The sequence below is a fragment of the Heteronotia binoei genome, chromosome 9, assembly GCF_032191835.1.
Source record: "Heteronotia binoei isolate CCM8104 ecotype False Entrance Well chromosome 9, APGP_CSIRO_Hbin_v1, whole genome shotgun sequence".
Lineage (NCBI taxonomy): Eukaryota > Metazoa > Chordata > Lepidosauria > Squamata > Gekkonidae > Heteronotia > Heteronotia binoei.
The window spans coordinates 108,992,779-109,011,006 of NC_083231.1; the positions used below are offsets into that span (position 1 = coordinate 108,992,779).

At 46.1% G+C, this 18,228-nt stretch overlaps 1 protein-coding gene across 1 annotated transcript; it reads right to left on the bottom strand.

Annotated features, from left to right (window-relative positions):
• Window positions 1-338: 338 nt before the first annotated feature.
• On the bottom strand, window positions 339-15,361 carry CCNG2 (cyclin G2). Its single transcript, XM_060247161.1, has 8 exons — window positions 15,039-15,361; window positions 10,521-10,649; window positions 7,825-7,962; window positions 6,418-6,668; window positions 5,499-5,577; window positions 5,309-5,407; window positions 3,677-3,882; window positions 339-808 (listed from the first exon to the last, which is right to left on the bottom strand). The coding sequence occupies exons 2-8, from the start codon at window positions 10,647-10,649 to the stop codon at window positions 688-690; spliced, it is 1,023 nt and encodes a 340-aa protein (XP_060103144.1). The 5' UTR covers window positions 15,039-15,361; the 3' UTR covers window positions 339-687.
• Window positions 15,362-18,228: the final 2,867 nt, after the last annotated feature.

Below are 18,228 nucleotides of genomic sequence, written 5' to 3' on the forward strand. Positions count from 1 at the left end.
AGCACAACTAAAGCTTTGGTTAAGTACTTCAGTTTCAAATGAAATAAAGCACATACTTCTTTGCAGTTTAGCCAACCCCCAAACGCCTCTTTTAAGATTTAACCTAGTATATCCCAGGTTTCCCATTCAGCAGGGCATTCCAGCATATTAACAGCCATCTTGTAAAGTACTAGGATAGGAGCTGCGTGGCACAGAGTGGTAAAGCTGCAGAACTGCAGTCCAAACTCTGCTCACGACCTGAGTTCGATCCCACCGGAAGCTGGGTTCAGGTCGCCAGCTCAAGGTTGACTCAGCTTTCCATCCTTCCGAGGTCAGTAAAATGAGTGCCCAGCTTGCTGGGGGGAAAGTGTAGTTGATTGGGGAAGGCAATGGCAAACCACCCTGTAAAAAAAGTCTGCCGTGAAAAAGTGATACGACGTCACCCCAGAGTCGGAAACGACTGCTGCTTGCACAGGGGACTACCTTTACCTTTAAAGTACTAGGAGGCAGCATGCCTTTAATGCATCTTGCTGAAGCCTCAGTTGATCTAACTTGCTACGTTTGACTTTACTGCCACACTAAAGGGGGAAAGTACATAACACACAGCTTGGGGGTTCAGTGAGAATTCCTGCCAAGGTTCAGAGTGCACTTAGCTACTTATTGCCGAAAGTACTACCATACATTAACAGCTCCGTGCAGCACAGCAAGTCAGAAGAGAGCCTGCCACTTGGCTTTGGGTTTAAGGTCAAAAAAGAAAGTGCTTTCCAGGTCCCGTGGAGAACTGCTGAGGCTCTCTTCTCCACAGCTCATATCTTCACAGGAGTCCTCACTAGAACAGAGGAAGGAAATAAGCCACAGATCAGTCACACATGAACACAAATGAAGCTGCTTCCTACTGAGTCGGACCCTTGCCCCATCAAGATCAGGACTGTCTACTTGGACTGGCAGCAGCTCCCCAGGGTCACAAGCAGAGGTCTTTCCCATCCCCTACTGCCTGGTCCTTTTAACTGGAGATGCCGGAGAATAACTTCAAGACAGATACAAAAAAACCCCCCACATTAAGTTATTCAGAGACTGATGAAAGGATACGATAAAATCTACTTTTTCTAAAACCGTCTGACATTCACATTATAGTTATAAGTGCTTTCAAGTAACAAACACCAAATTCTTCAAATTCCTGCAGTTCTGTTAAAAACGCGCAGCAGTCAGCAATTTCCACCAAGCTAGGTGACAGCAAACCAATGTTCTCCCTCATAACAGAGACAATGAGGTAAAATGATGTAGCTTTCAGAGCATTTTATTAAGAGTTTCCCAAAATATTACTCAGAATGAAATGCAAGGCGTTTTAACTAATATTTCCATCTGCAGATAGGGAAAGCCACATTGTTGAATACTCCCACATAGAAAAACTGTTTCCTATAGTAAATGAGTCCAGCATCCAGACAGTTTTATAATACCCCGCCTTTCCTCCTGGTTCAAGACAGCTTACAAATCATAATCAAAATGTTGACTAAAACCCCAGTTACCTCTTCCCCCCCACCCCCAGGATGCCCAGTCCTCCCAACAAAAGCCCTGGCAAACGAACCACCCTCGCGACACCTCCTGAAGATCAATACTGAGGGATCTCCCCTGCCCTCTTCAGAGAAAGCCCATTCTAATATGTGGGACTCACAATGGAAAATGCCCATGTTTACCAGGTGGGCTACCCTGAAGTATGTGTGTGTGGGGGGGGGGGTAGGGAACAGCCAGCAAGTGGCCATCTGAGAACTGTAGGGGGCACACAGGAACATATGGAAGGAGGAGGTCCTTCAGCTATGCAGGCCCCAAGCCATGGAGGGGTTTAAAGGTAATAAATGGCACCCTGAATTGAACTCAGAAACAAAACGGCAGCCAACAAAAGGGGCAACATATTCCTGCCGGCTAGCTGTTGACAGTCATCAGGCTGCTACATTCCAGACCACCTGCAGTTTCGGCTTGTCTTCAAGGGCAGCACAATATAGATTATGTTGTAGTAATCCAGCTTTGAAATTACAAAAGGATAGGTGTGGCCGGACTGGTCAGTGTACAAATGGAGAAAGCCGGTGAACCAAACGCAGCTGAAAGAAGGTGATTTTGGCCACTATGCCAGCCTCCTTTCCAAACAGTAAAGCCGGGGTCTATGAACATCCACAGGCTCACAAGCCTAGTCCTTTTCCAGATGTAATTATTGCCCAGGATTTTAACAAAGGTGCTAGGGGCCATCACTTAGGAGTAAAATTCAAAGCCTAATCACTTTCACTTGCAAAACACTGCCAAAGGACACAGAGAGCACTTCCAGCAATTGCCTCAAAGCTTGATCTCTCATGCCACTGGCCAGCTCCAGCAGCCCCAAATACCAAAAACTCAGGAACATGGCAGGTTAACTCAGAGAGCAGCGCTGAGCCAAACCAACTAAAATGGTACCATACTAATGACTTCTTCAAAATGGGTTCTGCTAGATCTGAAGGCTTTCTGAAGGCCCCAAAGTGTTTGCAAACATCATTTAACTACACAGAAAGCTTTCTTCACTTCTACATGCAAAGAGGACTGGATGCTACTGACACTTCTACCCTCGTATCTCCTCCTTGCTCACAGCAAGCTTGAAAACGCTATCTTCCTTAAAAGGGCCTTTGGCATTTAGATCTGTTTGCAAAGCCAGTAATGGACTATGAAATTTCCACTAGTAGTCAGCAGGAGATCTAAATCCTTTTTTGGGCTTTTGGTCAGCAACTCCTAGGCGTTTAATCCAACGATGACAGTTGTGCCAATTGATTCACCACGGCGTGCAGTTATGCCACCACTCACTGCAGAAAACACAGAGCAGCTTTTAAAATCGTATTTTGTTACTGGGCTGATGCACCCAAGTACAAATGCGCATTGTGTAAAAAGTGATGGGTACTTCTGTGTATTGATCACCCATATTTGTAACGCAGAAGCTGGGAGCTGATGTTTTTCGAGCTACTGCTCCCAAGAATTGTAAAAGCAATGGTAATCAATCTGAGGTTATTCTCTCCTAGACTGTTAGCCACTTGCTGGTTAACTACATGGCATTTACTGGGATGCCTCCAAAAGAATTTACCTAGTCCAGTTTTTTTGTTAGAAGAATCCCAGGAACTGGGATAACCTGCAAAGCACTTGGTGTTCTTAAAAAGTATGCAGGATCACAACCAATGTTCCCTCTAAGCTGCAGAGTCTTGTGAGCAAAACTTCTACTTTGTGAGCTACTGCATAAATTATTGTGCTCTGGGGCCATTTTTCCTGAGCTAAGACAAAAATGTGTGAGTTGGAGGCTAAAAATCTGTGAGCTAGCTCATGCTAACTCAGTTTAGAGGGAACACTGAGCACAACACAGAAAAAATAATGCCCAACCATTTATAGGATCGTCTGCATTAAGATATCCTTAACTTTATTAGGGTTTGTAGAATCTTTCGGGCTCAAGTGCCGTGTTCTACTGGAGAAAGTTTTTCTTCCATGGAAGAAAAACTTTCTCCAGTAGAACACGGCACTTGAGCCCGAAAGATTCTACAAACCCTAATGATGTTGCCAGTCGTGAAAACCTGAAATCTTTGATATCCTTAACTTTGTTTTATCTTGTCCAATGTCAGAGGCGCTCATCACAAAGCTGTTTTTGTGTTGCCTCAGTGATTCAACCGCTGTTTCCCATGCCACTGGGACCTACCTCTCACTTTCATCAAAGCATCCAGCCTCAGGGATGGTGGGCAATTCAGGAACACTGTAGTAGCTGTTCTGAAGGTTTTGGGCGGTACGTCTTGAAACAATCCAGACTAGCTTTTTGTGATCTGGCTTACAGCACGCAGGAGAAGAGTAGTCCGCTAAACATTTTGAGACCAGCTCTCTCCAATACAGCAAGTCACTGTCGCTTATCTTGAACAAAGAAACGAAGAATTTTTACAATTAAATTACAGGGTGTTTTTTTTTTTTTAAAAAAGAATGATAACAAATCTAGGACAACTAGAATCCTATGACCACTAATTTGGAAGTAAGCCCCCATGAATGCACTAATTTGGAAACAAGCCCCCGTGACTTCAAAGTTGCAAAGGCTCATGCTGTAGATGGATTTCAAAGAGCACACTAGTCACACTTGCCTGAAGCAAATACATAAATTCCAAAGGAGATTACATCAAAGGAGTCTGTCGAGGACTGCAGTCCAGGACACATCATGAACAGGTAAGTACAGCTTCAGGTAGCCATACAAGTCCTGATCCAGATGGCCCAGGCTAGTTGGATCTTGTCAGACCTCAGGACCTAAGTGAGGTCAGCCTATTAGCATTTGGATGGAAGACCACCACGGGGTTGAGGGTCGCAATGCAGAGGAAGGAAACCGCCTCAGAACCTCTCTTGCCTTGAAAACTTTACAGGGGTCACCGTGAATCAACTGTGACTCGACGGTGCTTTCCGCCACCATTGGTCTTTACAAACATGCCGGAATGTCACCTGTGTTCAACGTTCTTGCCGTTGCTTATTTGCCGGGTCTCACATGCCAGCGTCTGCTATGAGATAGGCATTCTCACCGTCTCAGTCACAGCACATCTATTGCTGAGCTAGTAAAGATCTTATAAAAATCTTCCACAACCAAAGTGTTTTTTTCTAGGGGAAGGGGGTATTTGCATTGAGAAAGGAGCATTTTCAAAATATACTCGTGACGTAGATTTCTATGAATTTATTTATCCCACTTTTCTCCCCAGTTGGGACTCAAAGTAGCTTCAGAAGAACATTCCCCTGCCTCCTCCACAACCCAGGGAGGTAGGCCAGACTGAGAGTTTGTGACAGGTCCAAGGTCACCCAGCAAGTGTCCACAGTAGAAGTAGGGACTCGAACCCAGATCACCCAGAGTCCTCATCTGCTACTCTAGCTGCTATACCAGTACTGGCTCTTATCTCTAAGCTACTTTACCAACTTTATACCTAAGTTCCTCCACGGAATATTGCTGGTAACTGCACAGCCTCCACTTTCAAATATGCTGCTACAGATATGGGTTGCTCAGAAGCAGCAACTGCAATGAATCTGCTGCCTGAGGCCTCCTCACTACTGCTTCTATCTCTTCTTCACAATCCCCATGTGACACTCAATGAGGTGAGACTACTGCTTTCGTTACACTTTCCAAAGAACTGTTATTGCATCTAGTTTGCCTTCTGGCCTTAAGACATCTGCCTTTTCAATTGTACATGTGGAAGCTTTCCTTCAAGAGCCTCTTTATAGTTTCCAAAGGAGCATTTCATTACACCAAGAGGATTCCAGGGCCCAAGGGGGGGGGGGAAGGGGGAAAAAGCCACTTTTTTTTTTTTTTTACCTTTGAATGCTTCTGAACATGCATGACAATCTCAAACAATTCAATGGATTTCAAAGTCTGCACTTCCAGAGTGAGAAGGCACAAGGCCAAGATGGATGGCTGAAAACACACACACAAAAAAACACTTAATTTAGTAACTTGTGACTCTGCTCTGACTCTTAACTGCTCAACAGCCATCACATTTGCTTACTTTTGCTTTTGAAAAAACTAGTCGGCAGTTACAAGCTTTGAGTTGTGCTTCCAGTTTGTCGAGATTCAGCAATTCTTTCCTACAAGAAGCAAGATGGGGGGAAAAAAAACAAGTTGGACAAAGAAGCCTCTATGCATAACAAGAGGTACCCTATTGTGCATGAGCCCATGAAAGGTGACATGTCAACCAGGACTGGAATATCTAAAACCAGTAGAGATAGATCCAGGTGGGCAGCTGTGTTGGTCTGAAGCAGCAGAACAAAGTTTGAGTCCTGTGGCATCTTTAAGACCAACAAAGTTTTATTCAAGGTATGAGTTTTTGTGTGCATGCACACTTCCTCAGAGACACTGAAATGGAAGTTACCAGTCCATACATATAAGGCAGAGATAGAACAGCAAATTAGCATACAACATAATGAAGATGTTTTAACAGTTGCAAACGGGAAGCTGTATGCTCGTCTTAAAGGTGCCACTGGATTCGTACTTTTGTCCTAAAATCAGTACAGTTATCCAATCAAGAAGGGTTTGGATAAACATATGGAGCAGAAGTCCATCAGTGGCTATTAGCCACAGCATATTGTTGGAACTCTGTCTCGGGCAAATGATGCTCTGTATTCTTGGTGCTTGGGAGGGACAACAGCGTGAGGACTTCTGGTGTTCTGGCCCCACTGATGGACCTCCTGATGGCACCTGGGTTTTTTGGCCACTGTGTGACACAGTGTTGGACTGGATGGGCCATTGGCCTGATCCAACATGGCTTCTCTTATGTTCTTATGGTTCAGAGGCCACAGAGTTTTGGACTGGATGGGCCATTGGCCTGATCCAACATGGCTTCTCTTATGTTATGTCAGTCTAAATAAAGATGGCACAGGGAAGAAGCAAATCAGGAAGGATGGTAAATAAACTGATCCAACACTTACCTTTCTGAGGTATGACAGAGTACAATAGTATGGTACAAGTGCAAAAAGGTTAAGGCAGTAGTAGCTTTGAAGTCAAAGTGCAGTTTTTCCGAGATTATTTTTTCCATTCGCTTTAGGTCGGACACGGTGCATTTGCATTGGCTAATGCGGATGACATCATGGAGGGATGGAATGTTGCATTCCTCTTCGACCACTCGAGCGGCCAGCTGGAAACAACAAACTCCAATGCATGACAAATGCTTTGGTTTCACCTAAGGAGGAGGAAAAGAGCACTTAAGAACTATGACAGGGCAGGCAATAATACATAAAGGACAGCAAATGTAACAGGTTCATCCAATGTTCCATGAGGTATGTTGAAATTCAGTTGTTACAGGGACTATGACATGGGTGGCCAAACTTGCTTAATTTAAGAGCCATATAGAATAAACATTAGATGTTTGAGAGCCTCAAGACAGGAAGGCAGGCAGGCAAATAGATGGAGGAGGGAGAGAGGTGGAAAGAGAAAGGAACTTTAACTTTAAATGCCTTCTTCAAGCCAGCCAACAGGGTGGTGGCAACTTCAAAAGCCACACAATATGTGTGAAAGAGCCACATGTGGTTCCTGAGCCATGGTTGGCCACCCCTGGACTAGGACAAGACTCTTAAATCAGAAAGCTAGGCTCAACTGCAATACTAAAATAGACTGCAGCTAATCCAGTCCATAACCCTCGACTGCATTTACACTGCTAAAAATGACAAAGGGCATTCACTAGAAGTTCTGCAAGATTATTTACGAAGCCACACCTGGCATTGGGCAGAAGGATTCTATTGATCACATTAGAAAGGGCATGACAACAATCATAGTTGAGATCAGGTAGCAACAGGCTCAGGCAGGAAAACCGGAGAAGAGAACATGGATTACTAAATATTACACATCTGCACACCAACGTTTAACAAGATGGGATGTCGTGAAGTGAACTCCCCAATTCTGAACACAATTTCTCGTGTAATGGTCCTAGATGCTCAGAAATGAATGATAGCCTTTAGACGACAAAGCTGGTGTCAAAATCTGTAAAAGTCCATACTTAAGAGCAAGGATCCCCAATTTGTGCCTGTAGGGGCCATGACACCCATGGATATCTTTCCTGGTGCCCACCAAGTGGGTGGGGCTTTTGCCTAGTGGGCTTCTAATTGGCTGTGCAGATTAAAAGGTACCCTGTTAAAACAGAACACTCGGCCTACACTGTTGAAGAGGTACAATTATATATAACCTCATTCCCGACAATTCTGCCTCCTGCGCCAGCCATTTTGTGATTATGCCCACCAGCCTGTATTGGCATTCCAACGGTGCCCACAAAAGGTTGGGATCTCCTGCTCAAGACAATCGGGATGCAATCTGATACAACAATTCTTTCCACTTTTAGATACCTTCATAAGGGCCAAAAATCTGTCCAGAATGTTGACAGCCAGGACAAATGTTTCCATGGCAAACCCAAAGAAGTTGGTTAGACTCCAGAGATCTTCTACTTTTGCATTCCTCAATTTTGGACATAAAGTGTTTTCATTCTGTAACAAGACAAACATTAAGTTCATCAGAAAGGTAGTAACGTAGACAAAGGAACACAGCTGGAGCAGTTCTATATTGGTGGTTAATAAGCTTGTATTGAAGATCAGAATTTCTTGCTATTTTCCTTCTTTTTGTCTTAGAGATTAAGGATATTTTGATCTGACTTTGTAATATGATAGAAATAAATCTGGAGTTTGTTATTAAATGCTTTGCAAAACAGTAGGATTGTATAAAAATACTAAAAGGTCACAAAATTTTTGTAGTATCTAAAATTAATACTTATGTAACTTATGTAATAATCCTGAATACTTGCAGGTATAAGGAACTATATACTCCCCCCCTTTTTAAAAGTAGAAATAATTGTATTCTATTTTTCTCCTTTTTCGTATTCTTTTCCCACAACCCCCCAATTTTCCCTTTATGAAAATAAAATTTGAAAAAAGCTTGAAAAACAAAAAAAGGCACCCCTCTGCAAATGGGTGAGATTGACAAGAAGGGCAGAAAGAGTCCTGTCCCTTCCCTTCTCCAAGAGCAGAGACACTTCCAGATGTGGCACCGAACCTCAAAAGCACACTGAAAAGGGGAGAACACATTTGAGAGTTCTCCCACCTGCCTCCAGGAGTGAAGAACAAGGCATGGGCTTCCCCTGATCGCCTGCAGCCACAAAATCCCCTTGAAAGTAGACAGAAGCCTTGCTGCTTTCAGCATGGATCTGAAGTCACTGCAACATCAGGAGCAAGCCCATACTCCCTCTCCCTGTCAGAGAAGGGGCAGAGGGAATCAAAGTCAAGGGAAGCTAGCGTTTTTGGATGCCTGTCTATGCATTCTAATAGAAGAGCGATGACAAGCTTCTTCATGTGGGGGAAGGGCAGTGAGATCAGGGAAACACCCTCCAACCAAGCTGCCTAGGGGGCAAGAACTACAGTATTTGCTGGCGTATAAGACTACTTTTTTGCCCTAAAAAACATGCCTCCAAGTGGGGGGGTCGTCTTATACGCCGGGTGCACTTCAGTTGGGATAGACATAGCTGCCCATAGTGGCCTTCCGATGCTCGCCCGGTGCCCATAGTGGCCTCCCGATCCCTGCGCCCCTCATTCTACATATCGTCCACTATTGTGCGGTATCCAGTGCGGCTGCAGCGGGTCATCAGCATGGCTGCGGCGAGCATCAGCAGCGAGACAGGGTGCCAGCCTTTTCGGCATGACCGGCCCGTTCTGCTCGGTGGGAAGCAGCGGCGCTCCGGCCCGCCCCTTGTCTACGCAGAGCTCGCACATGCACACTTGCGCACTAGTGCCAGTCACAGGGAGATGCAGGGGCGGGCCGGATGTTCTTTTACCTTTTATTTGGTGTGTGGAAGGTGTGCGGAAGAGGGGGTAGTCTTATACGGCGAGTATATAACAAACTCTATATTTTGAGTGGAAATGTTGGGGGGGTCGTCTTATACGCCGGCAAATACGGTACTCCCATCCTGTCCCGGTATCACCTAAACTGCAAGCCTAGAGAGAGTTCGGCCTCAGATTGAAGAACCCAGGAGACACTGCCCCTACTGGCCAATGAAGTCATTGCACAGCAAAGCAGAGTCAGGCTAAAGGACACATAAAGCAGATGTCCAGGCAAGCTCTCTTTTTATATGGAATTTAGAGGCTGCCCTCATTCTCTTCCTCCATTTTTTCAACAGGCACTTGCAAAAGAAAGCACACATCGCTTACACTACTTGCCAGTTCCTGCCTAAAATTACACGGGGAGGCATGGCTGAGCAGCAGCGTGACTTTGGTTTTCGGACTCCCGTAGTCCCTCAGGCCAAACTACATTCTTAATAAAAAGGTAAAGGTAGCCCCCTGTGCAGGCACCAGTCGTTTCCGACTCTGGGGTGATGTTGCTTTCACAATGTTTTCACCGCAAACATTGCCTTCCCCAGTCATCTACACTTTCCCCACAGCAAGCTGGGTACTCATTTTACTGACCTCGGAAGGATGGAAGGCTGAGTCAGCCTGGAGCCGGCTACCTGAATCCAGCTTCCGCCAGGATCGAACTCAGGTCGTGAGCGGAGAGTTCAGGCTGCAGTACTGCAGCTTTACCACTCTGCGCCACGGGGCTCTTTCATTCTTAATACTTCTTGTTTAATTTTTAAGGACCAGCATCACACTATTCGGGCTCTTAAGAGTGCAGTGCCATCGGGCAGACTTTACAAAAAAGCTGTCACGAGGACGAAGAGATTGTTCCAGCAAGGACAGGTGTATATACCCGTGATAACATCCTTTTGTTTCTGTTAGGCAATACTGACAACTGAACGCTCCGCAGATCTGAACAGGACAGCTACCCCCATGCCAAAAGCTCTCTAACTAATCAATGAGATTTACAGAGCTTAAACTGGGGCTTGTTTGCATCCAGCCTTGAAAGAGCCAGAACGGGCTGAAAGCAAGATGTTCTCCTTGCACAACAAAAGGCAGCGAGGAGAGGAAGCTGTGCTTTTGGCCATTCCCTTGGAAGATTATTTTGCCCGGGCTGCCGCTCCATCATTAATCCCCATCCCCGGGGGGCACAAGCGCCTTCTCACCTCCGCAGTGCACTCAATCAGGCTCAAGCCCTTCTCCTGAGGTTGGTATTTCCATTCTTGCTCTAAATGAAGCTTCAGCTGCTTGAAGAGCCAAGTGCCCATCTGTTCTTCCGCTCCAGTATCCTTCATCTTAGAAAGAGAAAAAAAATGTATTCTCAGATGAATTTAAAAAAATCTAAAATGGTACATTTGCTTATAGCTGTACAGTTTAAAGCTATATAGTCAATGTAATCAACATTCATCTAAACCCCAAAGACAAGTGTTAAATTTCCAATCTGCCTTATCTAAAAAACTAACGATCCTGAGGGGGTGGGGCTTAACTATGTATTTTTAACTGATCCATCTGTCTAATCTAATCTTTTTACAGCGGATGTCAAAAGCGTTGAGAGAGACAAGATATGATGTTGCACTGGCTCACATTGAAAACAATGGAACTCCTCCCTCTTTCACAGGGTGCATTTGACAGAGAGGCTGCTGAGGGGAGGAGGGGAAGTGTAAGAAGAGCAGTTGTCACGTATGCACCGTGGTAGCAATTTCCGTATGAGCAAACAAGGGAGGGGGAGAAAAAGAAGAAATCAGGCATCCACAGAAACAAGCAATTAGCTCCAGCACATTCACAATCAAGTTGCAGCCATGCACTTACTTCATGGAAGTAAGAGCCACTGAAATCAATGCGCCTAAATTCTGAGGAAGCCTTCGCCTCTGACAGTCCATCCTGGAAGACAACACTGACGTCCTCTAGTAGCTGTTTATGGCCATGCTACTCAGATCAAAGGTTTGCTCAATTTGTTAATTTTACTATTCTGTCATTGAATCTTATTTTTTTTTTTACCGTTTTGCATTCTAAACCACTCCCTACCAGATACTTTTACAATACTCTCATTGGTTCTTAAATTTGTACCAGTTTGCATTCTGAGCCACTGACTACCAGCTACAACGTGGCTTTGCCCACTGTACCGTATTCCTTGTCTGATGAAGTGTGCTTAGAGAGGACATGAAAGCTTACGTTCTGAATAAAACTAAGTTGGTCTTAGAGGTGCGACTTGACTCCTATTTTGTTTATGGCCTTGTGAGCCTGCACTTTTACTACCAGATTTCAGGGGTTATCCACAAAGTTTTAGTGCATTCCTAACACAATGGGAGCTTGGCTGGATCTCACTACCCCTGCCTAGTTGCTAGTTTATGGACATTTGTACAACCCTGATTGTCCTTTGTTCAGCATATGGGGGCATTCTTTGTTCACCTTCTAAATACCACACACACACACAAACAAACCAGAGAAGCTGAGGCAGGAGTAGATTAAGTACTTATCTCCAGCTACTTTCTCATCCGCATTGGCCTTCAAAGCCAAGCTCCTCAAAACCAGAGCTCGAGGCCAGATAAAATAAGCCTTTGGTACATAAATGAAAATGATTAATGCAAACAGGCCAGGATCCTAATGACACCCACATCTACAGGAGACAATTAATGCTGCTACAAGTCAAATGATGAATAGTTCCTGAATCGCACATACACACCTCATGCAGACAACTACCTTCCATCCTGAAGAATTTCTTTTGCTTTATAAGAAAGCAGAATTATTCTGCTTCATCTGCCCCCTGGATCAGCTACTGGTTTTAAAATGTTGTTTTCACAGCACATCACTGATATTGCTACTCGTCCAGAATTAGCTAATTCCTGATTTTTTTTCTACTGACTTTCCACACAATTCAGTCCTCCCAAGAAACACTGCAATCTATGCTAATTACGAATGCCTTCCCCAGCTTTCTTTGCTACTCTTCTCTAGCAAGTATACCACTCCCTACCTAAGAAACCCTCTGAAAAGAACTTCAGCCCTTATTATATTACCTCTGGCACCGTCTCACCAGCCTGAACTTCCAGAGTGTCTTCTGTTCACCCTTAGCCTATCCCTAGTGATCCTGAAAAACTCTGATCGCTTTCTACAACACCCTGCTTCCTTCCATAAAAGACTCACTCCTGATCAACACTGCACTCACCCATTCCAGGCATGCAATCAGACCCTCCTTCTCAAAGCATCGTCAGCCTCTCACCACAACAAGAACCCTCTCCAATTGGCCTTCTCCTGCATTTTGGGCAAGTGTCTTCCACCGCCACCTTTGGCCAAACTCTCCCTCCAAATAAAATGTTTCGGATTTCTAAATCCTGTGCCCTGACATAGCAAAAATAAAACAGAAATCCAGCAGCAGCACCAGTCCAAGACTGGTGACATTTATTTCATGAGCAGCTTCGCCAGAAAGACATGCAATAGGAAAACTGAAGAGAAATCTTATGGGGCTGGGAAAAGGCTTGATGTCCATTACATCATCAGCCTTTCAAGTGTACATCTCAGTAAGGGGTGAGGAAGAAGCTGATGTAGAAAGGGGCCGTGAATATGAGTTATCTATGGGGAGGAAGCTCAACAGCACTGCATCTAAAGAAAGGTGTTAATTACCCAGACTGAGAGCCAGAACAAAGTCGGAATCCAATGGCACCTTTAAGACCAACAAAGTTTAATTATGAGTACAGGCTTTTGTGTGCATGCACACTTCCTAAGAACCAAGAAGTCCTTCAACCCCACCCTCCCAAGTCTCAGCTCTCAATAAAATGCCCCAAGATTTTAATCCAGCATTAGCATTCATAGGTCTATGCTAGGAAATGGAAAAAAAAAATCTTTTAAATTGATGCAAACCTCATCTTCTGAATGACTTCTGTGGTAACAATCTCACACAGCTTCCCCTCAGGGAAATAAAATGCTCATATGGGCCCTGCTGCTTTCCTTTGTCACAAGAGCACAAGATGACCCCTGGCTGGATCAGACCAGTGGTCCATCTAGTCCAGCATTCCATCTCATACTGGTTCCACTGGTGGCCCAACAGGGCATACAGGCTGAGGCACGGACTCTAGGATTCACGTTTACCGCATCTGATAATTCACTGTGGCTAGCAGCCAGATAGCCTTGTCCTCCATTATTATTATGTTTGGGGGGGGGCATCAAGTTGCAGCCAACTTACAGTAACCCCGTAGGCAGGGCTTTCAAAGCAAGAGATGCTCAAAGCTGATCTACCACTGCCTCCCTCTGCGAAGGGACTTCCTTGGTGGTCTCCCATCCAAATACTAACCAGGGCCAACCCTGCTTGGTTTCCAAGATCTGTCCAGATTGCTCTAGCCTGGGCCATCCAAATCAGGGCAAGAGAGGAACAGAGGTGGCTTTGCCATGGCCCATCTCTGCGTAGCAACCTCAGAGTTCCTGGATGGTATCTCATCCAAGTACCAACCAGGGTCGACTCTGCTTAGCTTCCAAGATCTTGATGAGACTGGCCTAGCCTGGGCCATTCAGGTCAGAACAAAAGATATGCAAGAGGTGAATTTTGCTGTTGCCTGCCTCTGCCTAGAAACCCTGGACTTCCTTGGTGGTCTTCCATCCAACTACTAACTAGGGCTAACCCTGCGTGGCTTTCCAAGATCTGTCCAGATTGGGCTAGCCCGGGCCATCCAGGTCAAGGCAAGAGAGGAGCAGAGATGGTTTTGCCGTCGCCTGCCTCAGTATAGAAACCTGACTTCCTTGATTATCTCCCAACCAAGTACTAACCAGGGCTGACCTAAGAAGCTTTCCAAGACCTGGCCAGATCGAGCTAGCCTGGGATATCAAGGCCAGGGCACAAATCTGTCTACCCCCCTTCTAAAGCCGTCTGGAGAGATTCACGCGGGACACCCTTATGGCTATTGTTCCAAACCAGCCAGGGTTTTTTTCCCCCTTTTAATAGCCCAGCCTCAGCTTCCAAGAGTCCGAAGCCCTGCACGCTTTATCCCCGATGCCTCCCCAAAACAACAACACACAGATCTTGCAGCAGCTGTCTTGAGGCGTGCCCCAATTACAAATCTGGCAGCAGCCTCCAAAATAAAGAAGAGCGTCTCCCTATCCCACCCCCTCAGCCTTTCGGGAGAGGGTGGGAAGGAAGGCTGGCTCTCGGAGAGCCTTTCCCAGTGGCAGCGGAGTAGAGTTGCCAGGTGGGGAGCAGGGGATCCCCCGGTTTGGAGCCCTTCCCTCCGCTTCAGGGTCATCAGAAAGCGGGGGAGAGGGAAATATCTGCTGGGCACTCCATTATTCCCTATGGAAACTAATCCCTTAAGGTATAATGGAGAATGGATCCGCAGGTATGGGGGGGGCGACTATTTTTTGAGACAGAGGCACCATATTTTTCAGCACAGAATCCTGTGCGTCTCCTCAAAACACCCCCCCCCTCCTAGGTTTCAAAAAGATTGCACCAGGGGACCCAATTCTCTGAGCCCCCCAAAAAGGTGCGCCTATCCTTCATGATTTCCAATGGAGGGAAGGCATTTAAAAGGTGCGCGGTCGCTTTTAAACGCGATGCTCAGAACTCCCTTTGCAGGTTCAATCACGTCTGTCCCAACCTTGCTCCTGACCCCGCCCCCAAACCTCCCGGCCCCGCCCCCAAAGATCTCTTGAATCGAACCTGGCAACGCACAAGCAGAGCCCTCCCCGGTCTCCCCACTCACTTCAGCGGCGCCTCCTCGCCTTCCCTCGGAGAGGACGGAGGAGGAAGGTCGGGGGCTGAAGAAGCAGCAGCGGCGGCCGCAGAGGAGGAGGAGGGAGGCGGCGGCCGAGCCCGACGACGACAGCTGTGGCCCTTTTCTCCCCACAAGCCCCGCCGCATCCAGCCGCCCCCGCGCCTTGGCTCCCCTGCTGCCCCTTCTTCAAGCCCCGATCTTCCCCCGCCCGCCCCGGGAGTCAGCGCAAGACCAGCGGCAACACCATCTCCGGGCCCAGCTCCGGACGCCTCCGCGCGGCAGCCGAGCCAGAAGCGCCTCAGCGAGACCTCAAAATGGAGTCGGCCCCAACCGAGAGCAACGGACACCCCCCTCTGGCCACGCCCCCCTCAGTCACATGACCCTCCCACGACGGCTCCGCCTGTTGCTTTTGTTTTTCCTCCCGCGCGGAGGGATACTTAAATCGAGGGATGCGTCCTTCGTCGGTATTTTTTTTTAAGGTTTTCTTTACTTCATTTGGGGGATCATAAAGCCCCAGTGCTGAGTAGAAGAGGTTAGTTTCTCACATGAAGTGAGGTTTGCTCGGCCGCCTTGAGTTTTGTTTTTTTGCTCGGTTTGCTTTGAGGGCAACAGAAAGGCGGAAGGAGACTGAGGTTAAATCACTCCTTTAAAGGGACAAGGGGAGGGGCGGAGGCTGCCGCGTTTTGAAAAGTCCGCCCAAATGTCCGCCTGGTGATTGGTCGGCGTGGCGCGAGCGCTCATTGGACAGAGGCAGGGTTGCCGGGCCAAACTTTCCCGGATGTTTTTGTGGCTGGAAGAATTGGTGTGTTGTTAGGACAGCTGGTGACGGCAAAGCTCTCAACTGACCAATAAGAAGAGACTTCTCTGCTTCCTCCCTACCCATCCCCCTCCCGCTACCCGAGGCTGGTTTTAGAAGGGGGGGGGGGCAGTACAACGGTCAAAAGTGACAGGAGGTGGAAAATAGATAGACAAAGCTTCATTCTGAGCGGCACAAACGGCAGAACCAAAGTCTCTTGAAGCCCTTTTGAAAGTACAGCAGCAGACAGTTCTGTGGTTGTGAGTTAAACCCAACGCAACGTTAAGTTTCCTGTTGTGGAACAAAGTCGGTAGTCCAGTGGCACAATCAAGACCGACAAAGTTTAATTTTGGGTATAAGCTTTTGTGTGCATGCACACTTCTTCAAGTACCAGCACCTTTCAGACCAAAATTTAATTTTGGGTATAAGCTTTTGTGTGCATGCACACTTCTTCAAGTACCAGCACCTTTCAGACCAAAGTTTAATTCTGGGTATAAGCTTTTGTGTGTATGCACGCTTCTTCAGATATTGCACCTTGAAGACCAACAAAGCTAAATTGTGGGTTTAAGCTTTTGTGTGCATGCACGCTTCTTCAGAAAAAAACTCTATCATGTCTCCCCTTAGTTATCTCTTTTCTAAACTGACAAGTCCCAGTAGGTTTCCCAATAGGAAAGCTGCTCCAACTACCTAATCAAATTGGTTGCTATCTTCTGTACTTTTTTCAGCTCTGCAATGTCCTTTTTAAGATATGGTGACTAGAACTGTGCAAGGTTTTCCAAATGAGACCACATCATAGATCTACACAGAGGCATTATTTTCAATCCCTTCCTTATTTTAGGGTTACCAATCTCCAGGATATCTCCTGAAATTACAACTGGTCTCCAGGCAACCAAAATTGTTCCTCTGGAGAAAATGGCTGCTTTGGAAGGTGGACTGTATGGTATTACTCCTCCCCAAACCCCACCTTCCCCTAACTCCCCCCCCCCCCCAAAATCTGGTATTTCCCAACCTTGAACTGGCAACCCTATAATCCCCCAAATTTAGTTTGCTTTTTTCACCGTATCTGAAGAAGTGAGCTCTGACTCACAAAAGCTCATATTGAAATAAATGTTAATCCTTAAGGTGCTACTGGACTTTTATTTTGTTTAGCTAATAACAATATACCCATTTGAAATATTTATGCCTGCATACTCAATTTTTGGGTTAGGGTTACCAGTTTGGGTTGAAAAATACCTGGAAATTTAGGGGGTGGATCTGGGAGAGGGTGGGGTTTGGGGAGGGGAGGGGCCTCAGCATGGTCCAGTGCCATAGAGTCCACCCTTCAAAGCAGCCATTTTCTCCAGGGGAGCTGATCTCTGTCAGCTGGAGATCAGTTGTAAAAGCAGGAGATCTCCAGGCCCCACCTGGAGACTGGCAACTCTGGTGGGGGACTTTTCTGAGGCTGCTTTCAACACTCATTGAAACAATAAACCAACTTAAACCAGAAAAACTAGCAGCATGCATTCCTAACAAAAAGCAATACAATTATTAATAAGTTTGCATTAAAAAGGGGGGCAGCTAATAATTATAGCAGCATAAGTATTTCATGTTTAGAAACACCAACCAAAATAGAGGAGAAACCAGGAATTATCATTAATTAGTATACTTTAAAACCTGACAAATATATAAACAAAAGGAACCAACTGCAGGGAAGGTCAACCTTAAAACCTTAAGACATTTCAAATGGCTTTGTCTGATCCCTACAAAGTTTGTGCATTTGGATCCTGGTGAACTTCGTTGAGGAGGGAGTTCCAAAACTCGAGCTGAAAAAGAAAACTGCCAGACACTGCTGCTTGCCTAACTTGTTTAAAGAAGCCTAGAAACATATCAGCAAGGTCCATTAAGGTCAGCACAACGCTATGAGAACAGGCAGTACTTCACATCTCCTGATCCCAGATCCTAAACATGTTGAGACTGCCCCAATCCCACTCATGGTGTGAATTAGCATGTCCAGGCTAGTCAGCCCAGATGTTGACTGAGAATCATTACAGGTGGGTAAATTGCTCCCTATTGATTAGAGTGGGATATTATCGGGAAGGCTAATTGTTATGTGAAGGCCATAATTAAAAACAGTGGTTTATGAAGCAAGTCTCTCCCACTGATTCTCTACAAGACTATGTAGGATTTTTGACACAAAAATAATGAGGTCCTGCACAAGCCTGGAAAAAAGATCTGTTAAGTACAGCTGCCAGGTCTGTGTTGGGAAATACCTGGAGACTTTGGGGGTGTATCTGGGAGAGGGCAGGGTTTGGGGAGGGGTCTCAGCATGGTACAATGCCACAGAGTCCACCCTTCAAAGCAGCTATTTTCCCAAGGGGAGCTGATCTCTGCCAGCTGCAGGCC

Excerpts from the sequence above, each read along its gene's own strand:
- CCNG2 (XM_060247161.1), bottom strand. The coding sequence starts at position 10,649 with ATGAAGGATACTGGAGCGGAAGAACAGATGGGCACTTGGCTCTTCAAG. Across the intron at positions 5,578-6,417 it reads CTCTGTCATACCTCAGAAAG|GAAAGAATTGCTGAATCTCG; the intron begins GTAAGTGTTGGA and ends TGCTTCTTGTAG. Across the intron at positions 3,883-5,308 it reads ATGTTCAGAAGCATTCAAAG|ATAAGCGACAGTGACTTGCT; the intron begins GTAAAAAAAAAA and ends TCTTTGTTCAAG.